Raw genomic sequence first — 15,501 nt, 5'->3', positions numbered from 1 at the left:
CAGGCCTGGAAAGTAAAAAGCAGTTTAAAATGTTTATGGTCAAAGAACCCAAAACTCAGATGGGTTCCACAGGATATTAGAGTTGGAAGGATTTAAAGGTCATCTTAGTCTACTCTTCATTTTTTCATATGTGTGGAAACTGAGGCCTAGCTCGAATGACACTGCAGGCCTGTAAGAGTCGGAGGCTGGGCCTCCTGCCTCCTTGGTGTGTCCTGAACAGTCCTGCGTTGCTCTGCTCCCAGGCAGTTTTGGGGTATCAACCTCAGACCCCAGGATTCTTGTCTCTAAGAGTGCCAGTCACCTGCTTGTGCCCCAGGCGCTACCACCCCACCGAAGGGCTCTGACATCACCTCCTCTTGACCAATGAGCAGAGGCCCAGCAATGGGTGAGGATGTGAATGTCAGCTACCTCCCCCACCCCAGCCCTGTGGTTGCAAAGATGCTCTAACAGGAAGCGGGTTTAAGGAGCTGCACGGCTTCCTGCCGCCCCAGGGCTGAGCAGGGCGAGAAGGGCGAGTGCCAGTCCCGGCCACGAGACACAGCTTCTTGCCGGGGTCCTAGCAGCTTCCTCTTCCACAGCTACTTCCGTGTGGCCGGGGCCCCAGAGGCAGGAGCTGCTGCCCGTTGCCCAGGCCACTCTCCACCCCCAGTTCTGAGCCCTGCCCCCCTGGGGCCAGGCCAAACCCAGAGGCTGGCTTGGGATCCCATGGGGGACTAGTAGGGCAAAGGTCTTGGGGGACCGAGGTGGCTGGGCCAGGGCCCTGGGGCTCCGGCCATGAAGTCTCGGCAGAAAGGAAAGAAGAAGGGCAGCTCAAAGGAGCGGGTGTTTGGGTGTGACTTGCAGGAGCACCTGCAGCACTCAGGCCAGGAGGGTAAGGAGGCTAGCCCGGAGCTGCTGTTGGGTGGATGGAGAGGCATGGGGCTTCTCCAGCCTGATCGAATTTGAGGGTACAGAAGCAGTTTTTCTGGGAGCTCGTGGAGAAGGGGCAGAGGCGTGGGGTCACCCCAGGAGGCTGATGCGTAGGCAGGGCAGGAAATGTGGCTTGGTGAAGAAGGCCGAGGAGCTCTTCCGTGGGACCGCCTGGGGTGAAGAGCCTGGGGATGAGAATGAGGACACTTGACAGGAGAGGATGGAAAGACTGGAAACCCGGGAGAGGGAGAAGAAGTAGCAGTGAGAAGATGACAGCTATGGGACAGGAGAGGAAGGCTGAGGGGACAGGGTCAGGAAATGAGTGGCTGAGGAGCATGGACAGTCCTTGGGTCTGAATGAAGAAGGCGTAGAAGGGCCCCTGGAGAGGGTGAGGTGGTACATGGGAAGGACGGGGATTTCCTGGTTGGAGGAGAAGAGGTTACGGGGCTCTGGTCTCTTTGCAGCCTTCCTGGGCCACAGGTGAAGATGTGGGGTAGGGGTGGTCCCCTCCCCCAGTCTCTGTGATTCTCTGGTTCTCCCTGTGCAAAGGAGAAGCAGGTTCAAGGTGGAGGGTAAGGCGAGAAGCTGCTAAAATGGGGAACACCAGAAGAGTAAGAGGGATGGCCTGAGCCTGGTTTGAAGGTGGGGGTGGAGGGTACAAAGGAAGGTGGGTGTGAGGACTGCCTGTGGACAGCACCTTCCCTGGATTGCCTCGGAGGGGCTTGGGAACCAGCAGGACCAGAACAACACTGGCCCCCGACTATGCTTGGTGTGGAGTAGACACTCAGAAACATTTCTTGATTTGACTTGGAATTGAATGCATATATTCTGACTTGCCCAGCCCAGCTTGTTTTTTGGTACTTTGAGCTCCTCCCAAAGAAGGACACGATTTCTATTGCCTCCCCCCCCCCAACCCCACCCCAATCTGTCATTTCCTCTTTGTCCTCTTCTCTGCTCTGGGCTGTGGTGCCTGCAGTGGAGGCAGGGTGACGGTGGGTCCCAGCTCATTTCCTGCTCTTAGGCCCGCCCCTGTGTCTCCAGATGCCTCCTTCCCCTTTTCTCCTCCCCAGAGGCCCCCATCCCCACAGGCCTCGCTTAAGGGAAAACCCGGGCCCCAAGGAAGGGTGTACAACAGCTGAAGTGGTTTCTCTGCACCTTTCTCTTCTCTTGGGGCAGAGCCCAGCAGCCAGCGCAGGGCTGACAAGAGGAATCACAATCTTGAGAAAGATGGCTCTTGGCCGAGGGCCACATGCTGTAGCTGGGGCTGATGTTCTTCTAGTTCTCTGCAAACCCTCGGTTCAGCCTCCTCATCCTGGCACTGTCCTTCCCTGTACCCCCATGTTGAAGCCAACCTCATGTTGAAACGCTGACCCCACAGCCAACCCAGATCCCACTCCTGTAACCTTCCTGGCCTCAGATGGTGCAGGGCATGTTCTCTGGAAGGGACAGACAGGTTGCTGGGTCCAGATCCTAATGAATCCCAAAGAGAGAGAGAGAGAAGCACCTCCTGCCCTTCACCAAAGCCATGTCTGAATCCAAGGGTAGAGGAGAATCTTAGGCAGCAGGGCAGCAGCAGCAGCCTTCTCCCCTTCCCCCAGCTCCTCCTAGCACAGACAGGTGGAAAGTTGAAGGATAGAGAGAAGCCATAACCGCTTCTCTCTTTAAGCTAAGACCCAGCAAAAGTGAAAGTCCAGGCCCATGGAAAGCTGTGTTTCTGGTTAATTTATCCTGATTCTCTTGGGTTCCCAAATCCTTGCTGCTGTGCTCCATTTCAGCAACCTCTCCCAGCTCTTTGCCTCAGGTAGGTCTCTTCCTTCCTAAGCCCTTATGTGTGCTGAGTTCTTCCTTTTCCTAAACTTTAACTCTTTGAGACCTTGCTCAGGTTTCTGATTCTCCGGGTTTCTAAGCTTCAGGCCGTCCTCCCTGACCCACCCTTTGACTCTCTTTGACTCTACCACCCCAACTCTGAGTCTTTTATCTCTGACCCTATTTCTCTTATCTCTGTCTCCTTGACTCCTCCATCACTCTGATCCTATTATCTCTTCCCCCATCTCCTTGACCCATTTCCTCTATGGCTTTGACTCCTTAGGCTCTCGATGTCTTCTTTCAAGGCCTCCTCTGGAGGTTCAAAAATCAACAGAGAAGGATGGGGAAGACCTGACTTCGTTGCAGTTCATGTGAAAAGAGCTTGGGATTTAGGTGACAGCAATTATGAGTTAACAGAGTGATGGCTAAAAGAGCTGGGGTAGCATTAGAGTAGAGCAACAGCTTGAATGAGGAGCATTCAATGCTGGGAACCTGAGGTTGGGAGACCCTGGCAAATGGGCCCAGATCCTGAAGCGATGGATGTCGAACTGTAGGGCCAGGACTAAGATGAGGCAAGAGAAGTGACGAGGGCACAATTTAAGGAAGCTCTCACGCTCAGGGCCAGGCAAGTGCCCTAGGTGCCTCTTTCTTAAGGAGGCATTCACTCTCAAGATCATTTATGTGCACAGCTGGCTCTGGCATGACCCTAAGAGTGAGTGCTTCCTTAAATTTTGCAGCCTTCAAAAAAACTGTGCAGCCTTGGTGCTTTCCTTCTCCTACCCAAGTCCTCATTCTGGGGTGCACGAGGGTAAAGGGTGTGGACACCAGGTCATACAAGAAGGGTTTAAAATAGTGTTTGATGGATTTATTATTTTCTTCAGTGTGTATTTCTAACTTACTTAATTCCACAATGAGCTTGGGATGGATGACTTCCAAAACGCCAAAAAAAAGAATAAATGACTGAAGGAATTAAGGTGAAGGAAAAACAAGTAGGGTGAGCTCAGTGCCCAGAAATGCATTTCAAGTAGTTCCATATGGTTCCAAGATATGGGCTTCCTGACAGTTAAAGAAGTAAACATAATCAGATATAAAATTCATAAAGCCCATCTGAAAAATATAGGTGGCTTAGGAGAAGCACATCTTTTTCTGATGCACACAAGACAGGGTTTTCTCTGCTGCATCTCAGTTAATTGGACCCAGTGTTTTGTCTTAGGCAATATTCTCTATTAAATCTCCAATTCATTGACTAATTCGTTGAGTAATTTAATAAACATCTGTTGAGCACCTGCTCTGTTTCAACACTGTGCTAGATGCTGGGGAGGATGTCACTATTTGTCAGAAGGTATAGACACAAAATATACTAATCATAACAAAGTACAATAAGCACTATAGTACAGATATAAACAAAGGACCGTGGGAACTATAATACAGGTATCAGCAAAGAGTTTAGAACTGGAAGTGATGTCTGAGGTGTGTTTTGAGGAATGCATAGGGATTCACCGGGCAGAGACAGAGAGGAAGGCATTCCAAGCAAGGGAAAACATGAGTGATGGTACCAAGGCTTGTTCAAGGAACAGCAAAGGGCTGGACCATAGGATTTACTGGGCGGGGCGGCATGCGGAGACGGGGCTGGCTGGAACTGGTAAGGCTGGATGGCAGTTGGATCTGGTTTGTGAAGGGTCTTATGCAGTATACCTGTTGAGAAGATTTTATTTTATTCTGTGTTTGTAAGCTAAGCATTGAAGATTGGGGTGGAGCAGAGTCTATATGTAGCAAAGGATTTCAAGCATGGAAGTGCTTTAGAGAAATACCTTTGTGGACTTGTGGAGATGAGATTCAACGCATGGTTTTTGAGGTTTTCCCATGATTGAGACACCATGACAGATAAGATGAGGAAAAGCAAGATGGATCACACTTAGATCTTGTCCTTAAGGGGCTTACAGTCCAGTAACTGGGGAAGGCTCTAAGGCAGGGGGAAATAACACAGTTTTTTGCATTCTTGGATTTGAATTCTGGCTCTATCAGGTTGATATTGTGCACTCATTACTTCTTTGATCCTCTGTTTTCATGTCTAATGCACAGTGCTTGGCACATAGGTGCTTTTCTCCTGAATGGACCAGTTTGAAGGTCTGTTACAATTTTGTGTACCTTCTTATGATAGATCTAACATCCATGCACTCACTAACCAGAGAAGGTGCTTCACAATAATGCCCACCAGCTCTGTTCCATCCTGGTTGGAAGAATTAATGTTCCTTTCACTTCTGTAGAGTGTTAGTAAATGCACTTTGAAGACCAGTTTTTTACCTCTTCCAACTGCATTGCTGTCCCTCTAAAATTTTTGTAGTACCAACTAGTAATTACAGAGAGAGAAATTTCAGGTCAACAAAGGCAGAACTTTCTAATGGGAATGGGCAGTCTGGGGAGGCAGTGATCTCACCCTCACTAGGGGAATTTATGCCAAGACTCTAGAACCAATGGGCAGAGAGATTATAACAGGTTGGCAGGCTGGAGCTGATATCCTGCAAGAATCTTTCTGACAAGTGTTTATTCCATGTTTGACTTCCCTGATGTGTCCATTTCTCAGACGCTCTGGGGTCTCTGGTCTCCCAGATCTTCTGACTTTTCTCTGCGCCTTCTGTGTCCCCCAGTGCCCCAGGTGCTAAGGAGCTGTGCAGAGTTTGTGGAGGAGTATGGAGTGGTGGACGGGATCTACCGCCTCTCAGGGGTCTCTTCCAACATCCAGAAGCTCCGGTGAGTCAGGCAGTGAGGGGAGGGCTCTGTGGCCATGAGGCCAGGAAGCCAGAGGGGTGAGGGGAATTGGGGAGAAGGAAACACAGGTGATAGGTACTGTCCAAGGGCGGAGCTCTAGTCTCCTCAGGACAGGCTGACACCATGCCCCACACTTTCCACAGGCTAGCCTGCACAGACGCATGACTGTGCATACACACATGCACACATACACACACTCCTCCGCTCCCATGTGTACCCACCCAGCTTTACAGACAGATTTAGATATAATTCACCGGCCATAAAATTCCCCATTTGAAACTGTAAAATTCCATGGTTTTTAGTATATTTACAAGGCTGTGCAACCTCCACCACTAATTCCAGAGCATCAACTCCAAAGAAACCCTCTACCCACGGTCACTCCACATTTCCCTCCCCGCCCAGCCCCGAGTCTACTTTCAGTCTATGGAGTTGCCTATTCGGACATTTCACATAAATGGGATCACATAATTGTAACTTTCTATGGCTGGCTTTTTTTCACTTAGCATGTTTTCAGGGTTCATACATGTTGTTGCATGCACCAGTACTTCATTTCTTTTTATGGCTGAAAAATATTCCGTTGTGGGGTGTTATCACATCTGGTTTACCCATTTATCAGTTGATGGCTATTTGGGTTGTTCCTACCTTTTGGCTGTTAGGAGTAACGCTGCTATAAACATTTTGTGTACGAGTATTTGTGTGGACATATGATTTCGATTCTCTTGAGTATATTCCTAAAAGTGGAATTGCTGGGTCGTATGGTAACTCTATGGTTTGGGACTTCCCTGGTGGCTCAGACTGTAAAGAGTCTGCCTACAATGCGGGAGACCCAGGTTCGATTCCTGGGTCGGGAAGATCCCCTGGAGAAGGAAATGGCAACCCACTCCAGTATTCTTGCCTGGAAAATCCCATGGACGGAGGAGCCTGGTTGGCTACTGTCCATGGGGTTGCAAAGAATCAGCGACTTCACTATCACTATGGTAACTCTATGTTGAACTTTTAAAGAAACTGTCACACAATTTCCCACAGCAGTTGTGTCATTTTCCATCCCTACCAGCAATGTATGAGGGTTCCAATTTCCCCACATCCCTGTCAATGTTTGTTACTGTGTGTCTTTTTGATTATAGCCACCATAATGGTGTGAAGTGATATTTCATCTGTATTTGCATTTTCCTAATAGCTAATGATGTCAAATACTTTCTGTGTGCTTATTAGTCATTTGTATATCTTCTTTGGAGAAATGTCTATTCATCAACTTTGTTCATTAAAAAAATTAGGTTATTTGTCTGTTTTGAGTTGTAGGAGTTCTTTATATTCATAACATATATTCTGAATATTAGATACTGACTAAATCTATGACTTGCAAATATGTTCTCCCTTTCTGTGGGTTTTCTTCATTTTCTTGATAGTGTCCTTTCTCACACAATGGTTTGTAACTTTGATGTTAAATTTATGTATTTTTTTCCTTGGTTGCTTGTGCTTTTTGTGTCATATCCAAGAAACTGTTGCCTAGTCCAAGGTCATGAAGATTTACACTTACGTTTCCTTCTAAGACTTAGTCGCATCCATCTTTGCATGTAGCCAGGAACACACATTTTAGGCTCATTCCTCCACTTCTACTGACTCCTACATACCCCTATGCTGCCGCTGACACCTCTACATCCTGACATGTATCCTGTTCATGCATAGGTCCACTCATCCACCTCACATCAACTGCATGTTGACAAGAACAATGCCTTAAGCTTGCTGCCTCACGCATATACACGTCCCAGCCTCTTCCTTCCAAGTTTCATACATACTGGCCCTCGACCCTGCCTGGAGCCCATCTCTACAGCTCCCGCTCTCCACACGTTGCCCCAGACCCCCGCCACTCCTGACTACTCTGCACCTCCCCAGGCAGGAATTTGAGGCTGAACGGAAGCCAGACCTGCGGCGAGATGTTTACCTTCAGGACATTCACTGTGTCTCCTCCCTGTGCAAGGCCTACTTCAGAGAGCTGCCGGACCCACTGCTCACTTATCGGCTCTATGACAAGTTTGCTGTGAGTTGAGTGGAAGGGGAGTGGGAGAGAAGGCTGAGGGTGGCCGCTCTGATGCGACATCCCAGATGATTCTAATGCCAGACAGAGTCCTAGGGACCCCGCGTGACGGAGACCACATGGAAACGACAAGACCCTTCCCTACAAGTCTCCTGGTCCTGCCATCTCCGCCCTCCCCCGCCCCTCTTTTCCCCAAGGCCTGCAAACTGCACCCAGTGCAGGGGGAGACAGGGGCGGGGAGGCGGGGCGGGGTGGGTGGGAGCAGACACTGGAAAGCCCTTGGAAATCACCTAGACCAGAGCTTCCCTACATTTCAGAGAATGAGAACACTTTCAGGAAGCCAGATGTTTTTCAAATGTGCCCTTCTGTGAACTGTGATTTGTGTGTTGAACATCTCTTGAATACATGACAGGATTTCCCTGGTGGGCCAGTGGCTAAGGCTCCCGGTCCCAGTGCAGGGGGCCAGGGTTCAATCCCTGGTCAAGGGACTGGATCCCACACGCCACAACTAAGACCCGGCACAGCCAAATGCATAAATAATGTTTTAAAGGGAAAGAAAATACATGGCAGAAGCGCCATCTTGAACTGAGTAACATTTTTACTTATATTTTTTAAAGTATTTATTTATTTATTGGTTGCACCTTCTAGCTTATGGGATTTTAGCTTCCTGACCAATGATTGAAACAGGGCCCTCGACTGTGAGAGCTTCTTAACCACTAAGACGGGAGACCCCCAGGGAACTGCCTTGAGTAACACTTTTAAATTAAGTTGCGTTTTATTGAGCATGACATCATTTACAGATCCTAAACAGCCAGGGCATGCCATTCAGCCCAAATAGACCAGGCTGGGTGGGCATAGGTCTTCCCGGACACCCTGAAATAAACCACAGTCCCTGGCGCACCCACAGGATGAAACCCCGAGTGTTTTCCAGTACCAGAGCACAGTTGATGAGGATGCTCAGGCAGAGAGGTGGCAGGAGCTGCTCAGGGTCACAAAGCCCTAAGTGGCATGGCCAAGAGGCAGCGGCAGGTCTCTGTGGGACCCAAGTTCTGTCTGCTACTTCAGTGTGCTACGAAGATCCAGGGTTGGGGGATGGTGTGGGGTTGAGCACAGACTGTTTCTGAGAGTTTGGCTCAGAGCTCTGGGGAGGACGCTGGTGCAGCACTGCATCACCGACTCCTGCCCCTTGCTCCCAACCAGGAGGCTGTGGCAGTACAACTGGAACCTGAGCGCTTGGTCAAGATCCTAGAGGTGCTTCAAGAACTTCCGGTCCCCAATTACAGGTGTGTGGGGCTCCCCCCGCTAAGCCCGGGCTCGCGCTTTACCTGGGGCCTTGACTCCTCGCTTCTCTTCCGGCCCCCACCCTGTGTGAGCTCGGCCCCTTGACGCCCCCTTTCTGCAGGACCCTGGAGTTCCTCATGAGGCACCTGGTGCACATGGCCTCATTCAGCGCCCAGACCAACATGCACGCGCGCAACCTGGCCATCGTGTGGGCCCCCAACCTGCTGAGGTGGGTGCATGTGTGGTGTCCTGGCCGGGCCTAGCCCCTGGGGAGCTGCTTGAGGACGGAGTGTGGCTGTGTGGTACTGGAGAGGGCTCTCACCCAGTGAGAACAGGAAGGCTCAGGGTTACACGGTGTGGCTCACCTATGCGAGCCCTTTCTCTGAGCTTGAGTAAAGTCCCTAAGGACGGGGCCTTTGTGTTTTCTTTTATTTTTGGCTACACTGAGTAGCACATAGGCTCTTTGTTCCCTGTCCAGGGATCAAATCTGTGCCCTCTGCAGTGGAAGGGTAGAATCCTAACCACAGGAGCACCAGGGAATTTCTGGGCCTTTATGTTTTCTTATACTGTGGTCATTTAGCTCAGGGACTGGAGCAGGACAGGAGATGGGGGCGGTGCAGAGTGTGGGAGCTGAGGGGCTGTGGGGGGTTGGGGGGAGGTAGGGGTGGGATGGGCCTTGTCAAATGTTTGTTGAGCAAATATCTTGGAGAAGTAGCCTGCACGTCACTCCCTGTGGTGCATACACAGGCACCCTGGTGGGCAGAGGAGGTAGAGACTAATATCCTGAGGAGGGTGTCCAAGAAGGCTTCCTGGAGGAAGTGGCCCTTTGAGACTTGAATCATGCATGTTGATTAAAAGATGGAATGGGTTTAATGGCATTCAGAGGAAAGGGTATAAGGTATTTTTAGGGAGAATTTGAATGGGGAGATGCGGTGGGGCTGCGGGGCATAATCCACACCTCCACAGGTCTAAGGACATAGAGGCCTCAGGCTTCAATGGGACAGCAGCCTTCATGGAGGTGCGTGTGCAGTCCATCGTCGTTGAGTTCATCCTCACGCATGTGGACCAGCTTTTTGGGGGTGCTGCTCTCTCTGGTCAGTGTCCTTCCCACCCCCCACATCACCACTCTCTGCCTGGGGAGTCACATCAGAGTTAGAGAAGGCCCCCAAGATCATCCAGTTCAGTCTCCCCGCTGTGCAGATGACAGGACTGAGTCTCCTAAGTTCTTATGGTCTTGTGGAGAAGACCCTGCAGAAGAATGGTACAGTCAGGACTTGAGCGGGCCTCTTCCACTCTCAGTCTAGGGCATAGCTTGACCTCTTAATCAACACCCATCCCAGTTCTCGAGGCTAGTGACTGATCATTCCCACCCCCAGTCCACTGGGTGAATGTCCTGGGATCTCCTGACCTCTATGTCCCTGAGGACTTCCTCTTGAGCACAGAGGATTGACCTCCAGGTATATCCCCTACCTTGGTAGTTAGTGAGTGGGAGGATGCAGTTAGGGGGTGGGTACCCGAAGTCCTCTTTCTGTTCCGGGCTGGCCAATTCCTCTTTCTTTTCCTAGGTAGTGAAGTGGAAAGTGGATGGCGGTCACTTCCAGGGGTCCGGGTGTCAGGCAGCCCTGAGGACCTTATGCCACGGTCCCTGCCCTACAATCTGCCTAGCATCCTGCAGGCTGGTGACGGACCCCCCCAGATGCGGCCCTACCACACCATCATAGAGATTGCAGAGCACAAGTAAGGCCTTCTTCCTGGGCCCTTCTCCCCTGCACTGGCCGTCAGGCTCCAACTGCAGTGATTTCTCCATTCCCTCCAGGAGGAAGGGGTCTCTGAAGGTCAGGAAGTGGAGATCCATCTTCAACCTGGGTCGCTCTGGCCATGAGACCAAACGCAAACTTCCACGGGGGGCTGAGGACAGGGGTAAGTCTGCAGAGATTTGGGGGAGTTCTGCTGAGGTGCACTAGGTCCTGGCTCTATGGACATCCCTGTCTTGCAGAGGACAAATCTGATAAGGGGACTCTGCGGCCAGCCAAGAGCATGGACTCGCTGAGTGCTGTGGCTGGGGTTAGTGATGGTGAGTATAGGTGTGCACTCGTGTATGTGGGGTGGGGTAAGGGTAGGGATGGCCAGTGACTCCCATCTCCAGGGAGGGGAGGGCGTTCCTAAATATGTGTTGGTGGGGTGACCTCCGCTCAGCTTGTTGTGAAGGGTTGGCAGTGGTGGCTAAGGGAAGCTGGGCCTGGTGCCTTCCAGGCTATAGACAAAACAGAGGGCACTCTCCAGAGCCTTTCTGAGGTGTGTCCAGGCCCCTTGTGGCTGAGGTTATGGTCTACCTTTCTCTCCTCCACAGAACCAGAGGGGCTGGTCGGATCCAACAGTCCTCGGCCAGGCCCACTGCTGACGGAAAGCCTGGAGAATGATTCCGTGGAAGCGGCAGAGTGTGAGCAGGAGCCCGACCCAGAGGCGCTGGGTGGCACGAGCTCTGAGCCTGGCACACCACGACCTGGGCGGTCAGCAGTCCGTGTTGGGGGCAGCAGCCACGCAGAGCGCCGTGCAGGTGTCCATATCTCAGAGCCCTATGATGTCAACCTCCCAGCACACATCAGCAATATGCTCAACATATCCGCAAACAACATCTCTATCTCCTTGGCGGGACTTGCCCGTGGTCTTGAACGCCCTGCCCTACAGCCCCGGCCAAGCCCTGCCTCTGGCCCCGGTCCTGGCCCCGGCCTTGGCCCTGGCCCCCCAGGTGAGGACCCAAGGATTGCCAAGGACTGGGAGAAGGGACTAGAACACTAGGCTGAGGCTCTGAAGCTGGGAATCTGCCCTGGACTGTGGTGGTTATCTTTAGCTGCCTTTCCAAATTCAAGATTGAGGGAATCCAGTAATATTATTAGGTTATATGAGCTTCACATAGAAAGGCTCTCCGGCAGCCTTAGATCACTGATACACCCAAGAATGGGGATTTGTGTCAGATATACACAGTAGGGATTACTAAGTACAAAGTAGGAAGATATAATAGTTGGCTATCCAGGTAGCTCAGTGGTAAAGAATCTGCCTGACAATGCAGGAGAGGCAAGAGACCTGGGTTCGATCCCTGGGTTGGGAAGATCCTCTGGAGAAGGAAATGACAACCCACTCCAGTATTCTTGTTCGGAAAATTCCATGGGCAGAGGAGCCTGGAAGGCTACCGTCCATTGGGTTGCACAGAGTTGGACATGACTGAGCACAGACACATTAACAGGTGACACGGGTTCAATCCCTGCTCCAGAAAGATTCCACATGCTCAGGGAAACTAAGCCTGTGCATCACAAAAATAATAAGAACAACATGAATAAGAATAGCTAACAGTAGTTGAGAGCTTATGATATGCTTTAAGGACTTTGAAGGCATTAGCTCGTTTCATTTTCTCATAGTGTTGACTCAGGTATTGTTATTGTCCTTACATTACAGCAGTGGAAACTGAGACTTATGTTAAGCAATTTGGTAGGAGGTGGCACAGCTGGAATCTGATCTGTGCTCTGACTCCAGTTCCTAAGTGTCAATAGTGAGAAGTACTGAGGCAGCCCTGGGTAGTGGGTAAGGATAACGACTGCAGAGTAAAGCAGACTGGGATTCAAATTTGGGCTGTGCCACTTGTTTGTGGCACTTGGATACATTTCTCTGAGTCTCAACTTCCTCATATATATAATGGGGATATATACCTGACATTATAAACTTGTCTTGTGGAGAAAATAAAGCAATGCATTATAAAACATCCAGCATAGTGCTTGGCGCCTGGCAGGAGCTCTAAAAGGTGGCTATAAGCCAATAGTTAGGGATACTGGTCAGAGAGGATTAGCCACAGGAAGCATCTATGCTGGGAATGTTGGGCCCATACTGTAAGCAGTGCTAGGAAGACTGACCTTGGAAAGGGTCAGAGCTGGTCTTGACCTTAGTATTCCTGGGATTCTCTCTCTCCCAACAGATGAGAAGTTGGAGGCAAGTCCAGCCCCAGGTCCCTCGGCTGACTCGGGCCCAGTGGACGTGGCCCCTGCCCTGGAGGACTGCCTGTCCCAGGAGGTGCAGGATTCCTTCTCCTTCCTAGAGGACTCAAGCAGCTCAGAACCTGAGTGGGTGGGGGTGGAGGACGGGGAGGTGGCCAAGGCGGGACCAGCAGGAGCAGCCTTCTCCCCTGGGGAGGAAGACCCTGGGATGGGCTACCTGGAGGAGCTCCTGGGAGCTGGGCCTCAGGTAAGGAGGCGCTGTGCTGGGTTTGGGGGTGTTAAGGAACCCAGAGGGTGGACAGGACCACCGAGTCCTAAGCCATGATGCTGTATTTACAGGTGGAGGAGTTCTCTGTGGAGCCACCCCTAGATGACCTGTCCCTGGATGAGGCACAGTTTGTCCTGGCTCCCAGCTGCTGTTCCCTGGACTCTCCTGGCCCCAGGCCTGAAACAGAGGAGGAAAGTGGGGAGGAAGTCTTCCTGAGTGCCTATGATGACCTAAGTCCCCTTCTGGAGCCCAAACTCCCAAGTTGGGAGGGTCCAGGCAGTGAAGAGGAAAAGGTGGCAGGGTCCGGAAGACAGGAGGCTTCAGGACAGGCTGAGGGCGAGCAAGCCTTGTGTGAGGGTGGAGAGAACGAGGTGGAGCCTGGAAGCAGATGGGACACCGGCAAGGAGGCTGAGGGGAGGCCAGAGAGTGGTGTGGAGGGCAGAGAGGCCACTGAGGAAGGAGCAGAGGCTGAGGGGAGCCAGAAGGTGACTGACAGTTTGAAAGAAGGATGTGAGGAAGAGACAGAGGAGACAGAGGCCACGGCAGAGGAGTCCAAAGGTCAGCAGGAGGGTGAGAGAACGGAGGAAGCGAAGGGTGTGGGAGAAACTGGAGGAGAGCAGGCTAAAGACAAGGGGAAGGAAGGAAAGACGGAGAGACAGGAAGGTGCTGAGGAAGGAGACGAAGCCCAGGTAGCAGCTGGAAAGGACTCAGAGCATGAGGCCCACGAAAACCAAATTGCTGAAGAGAGCTGGGAGGTTGTACACAAACAAGAGGGTGAAGGAGGCAGAGAAGATGAGGTCAAAGGACAAAGGGGAGATGAGGGTCAAGAGGCAGGAGAAGACCAAGGAGATGGCGAAGATAGCAGGATCCCAGAAGCAGCAGCTGAAGGAGGAGCAGGGGAGATCAGCAAGGAACGGGAGTGTGGACATGGAGAAGCTGAGGGAGACCAGAGAGCTGGAGGTGAACATGTAGAAGAGGGTTCCCTTCCTGAAGGGTCACGGGTAGAGTGCCTGGAGGTTGACAGTGCCAAAGAGGGAAACTCCCAGTCCTCTGAGACAGAACAGGCAGCCCCACAGCCACCTCGGCCGGAGGAGATGGATCCTGAGGGGCAGCCCAATCCCCTTGGCTCAGCTGGCGGTGTGGGCATGCGCCTGGCTTCCACCCTCGTTCAGGTCCAACAGGTCCGCTCTGTGCCTGTGGTGCCCCCCAAACCACAGTTTGCCAAGATGCCCAGTGCAATGTGTGGCAAGATCCATGTGGCACCAGCAAACCCATGCCCAAAGCCTGGCCGGCTCGATGGGGACAGGGCCTGGGGCTCCCGAGCCTCCCGCTCCTCTTGGAGGAATGGGGGTAGTCTTTCCTTTGATGCTGCTGTGGCCCTGGCCCGGGACCGCCAGAGGACTGAAGCTCAGGCAGTTCGGCGGACCCAGACTTGTACTGGTGCTGGGGACTACAGCCTCATCCCCAAAACCTCCCCCTACAGCTTGATCCCTGCCTACGTTCCCCGGCCCCTTAGCTGCCTGGAGATCCCAGCTGAGGGCACAGAAGGGTCTGGACCCCGGAGTCGGTTTAGCCTGCCCCCCAGAGAACCCCAACCTCCTGATCCCCTTATGTCCCCCCAGCGCCGATCATACGGATTCGAAACACAGGCTAACTCTGGGAAAGGTGAGGGACTGTAATTAGGACAAGAGCACTGGGCATAAGGGACAGTAGCTGTCTCCAGGGTCTTGGACTGTTTCATCTGCAGCTTGAGCAGCTGTAGTGTCCAACTCTATAGGTTTTGGCCCTCCAGCTTCTCTTTTTGACTGTGGGAAGCACTGTCCTGATCTGTTTACCTGGGCTTGTCTCAGACACAAAGCACTTATCCCTTAGGAGATTCCTGAGAGTCACCAAGATCCTGTCCCCAGAGAGAGGGTCACTGGCCAAAGGGAACAAAGGGTAGGTGGAAAACTTAACTGTTTCTCAAAGTGAAGAATGAAGGGGGAACTCCAGCCAAGGTCCTGCCTTCCTCTGAGGCAATAAACTCTTCATGCAAGTCCAGAGTAGAAGCGGGGTCAGGGCCAGGTTGGAGCCCATTACACACAAACACTTTTAGAGGTTATCTACCCTTGTTCTGCTCTTGGTCCCTTGGATACCTCCTGCTCCTATTAACTCCAGATTAGGAGAAAAATGTCCAGGAAACTCTTTGAATACACAATATTTGTTGGTGGGACTAGTTCCCTTCCCAGCTCCCCAACCCTCTGCCTCCTTGGATCTCTAGGAACCGAGGTCTTATATAGATCTCTCTGGCCTCTTCTTTCTCCTTTGGAATAACTTCCTATTTTAGGGAAGAGGGATGGCGTCACTCAGGCACTGGGATTGCTTCTCTGCACAGGTTGGGGCCACAGGTCCCAAGGGGCAATATCTCAGAATAAATGCTGTATTTTTACACATAAATAGTGTGGTTT

General features: G+C 51.7%; 1 protein-coding gene across 4 annotated transcripts; it reads left to right on the top strand.

Moving 5' to 3' along the window:
• The first annotated feature begins 476 nt into the window (after nucleotides 1–476).
• Nucleotides 477–15,490, top strand: ARHGAP30 (Rho GTPase activating protein 30). Of its 4 annotated transcripts, none has more exons than XM_070366168.1 (12): nucleotides 477–871; nucleotides 5,364–5,466; nucleotides 7,378–7,522; nucleotides 8,720–8,802; nucleotides 8,922–9,029; nucleotides 9,767–9,894; nucleotides 10,366–10,537; nucleotides 10,620–10,720; nucleotides 10,797–10,874; nucleotides 11,151–11,549; nucleotides 12,768–13,033; nucleotides 13,126–15,490. In XM_070366168.1, the coding sequence occupies exons 1-12, from the start codon at nucleotides 775–777 to the stop codon at nucleotides 14,731–14,733; spliced, it is 3,288 nt and encodes a 1,095-aa protein (XP_070222269.1). In that variant the 5' UTR covers nucleotides 477–774; the 3' UTR covers nucleotides 14,734–15,490. The 4 variants fall into 4 exon arrangements, with proteins under 4 accessions (XP_070222269.1, XP_070222270.1, XP_005909254.2 ...); XM_070366169.1 differs by having other exon boundaries at nucleotides 478–871; nucleotides 10,617–10,720; nucleotides 12,768–12,862; XM_005909192.3 differs by having other exon boundaries at nucleotides 478–871; nucleotides 10,617–10,720.
• The last annotated feature ends 11 nt before the right edge of the window (nucleotides 15,491–15,501 follow it).

Source organism: Bos mutus, chromosome 3, assembly GCF_027580195.1.
Source record: "Bos mutus isolate GX-2022 chromosome 3, NWIPB_WYAK_1.1, whole genome shotgun sequence".
NCBI classification, from domain to species: domain Eukaryota; kingdom Metazoa; phylum Chordata; class Mammalia; order Artiodactyla; family Bovidae; genus Bos; species Bos mutus.
The sequence above is the reverse complement of the archived record's forward strand: the minus strand, read 5'-3'. Positions and strand labels throughout refer to the sequence as shown.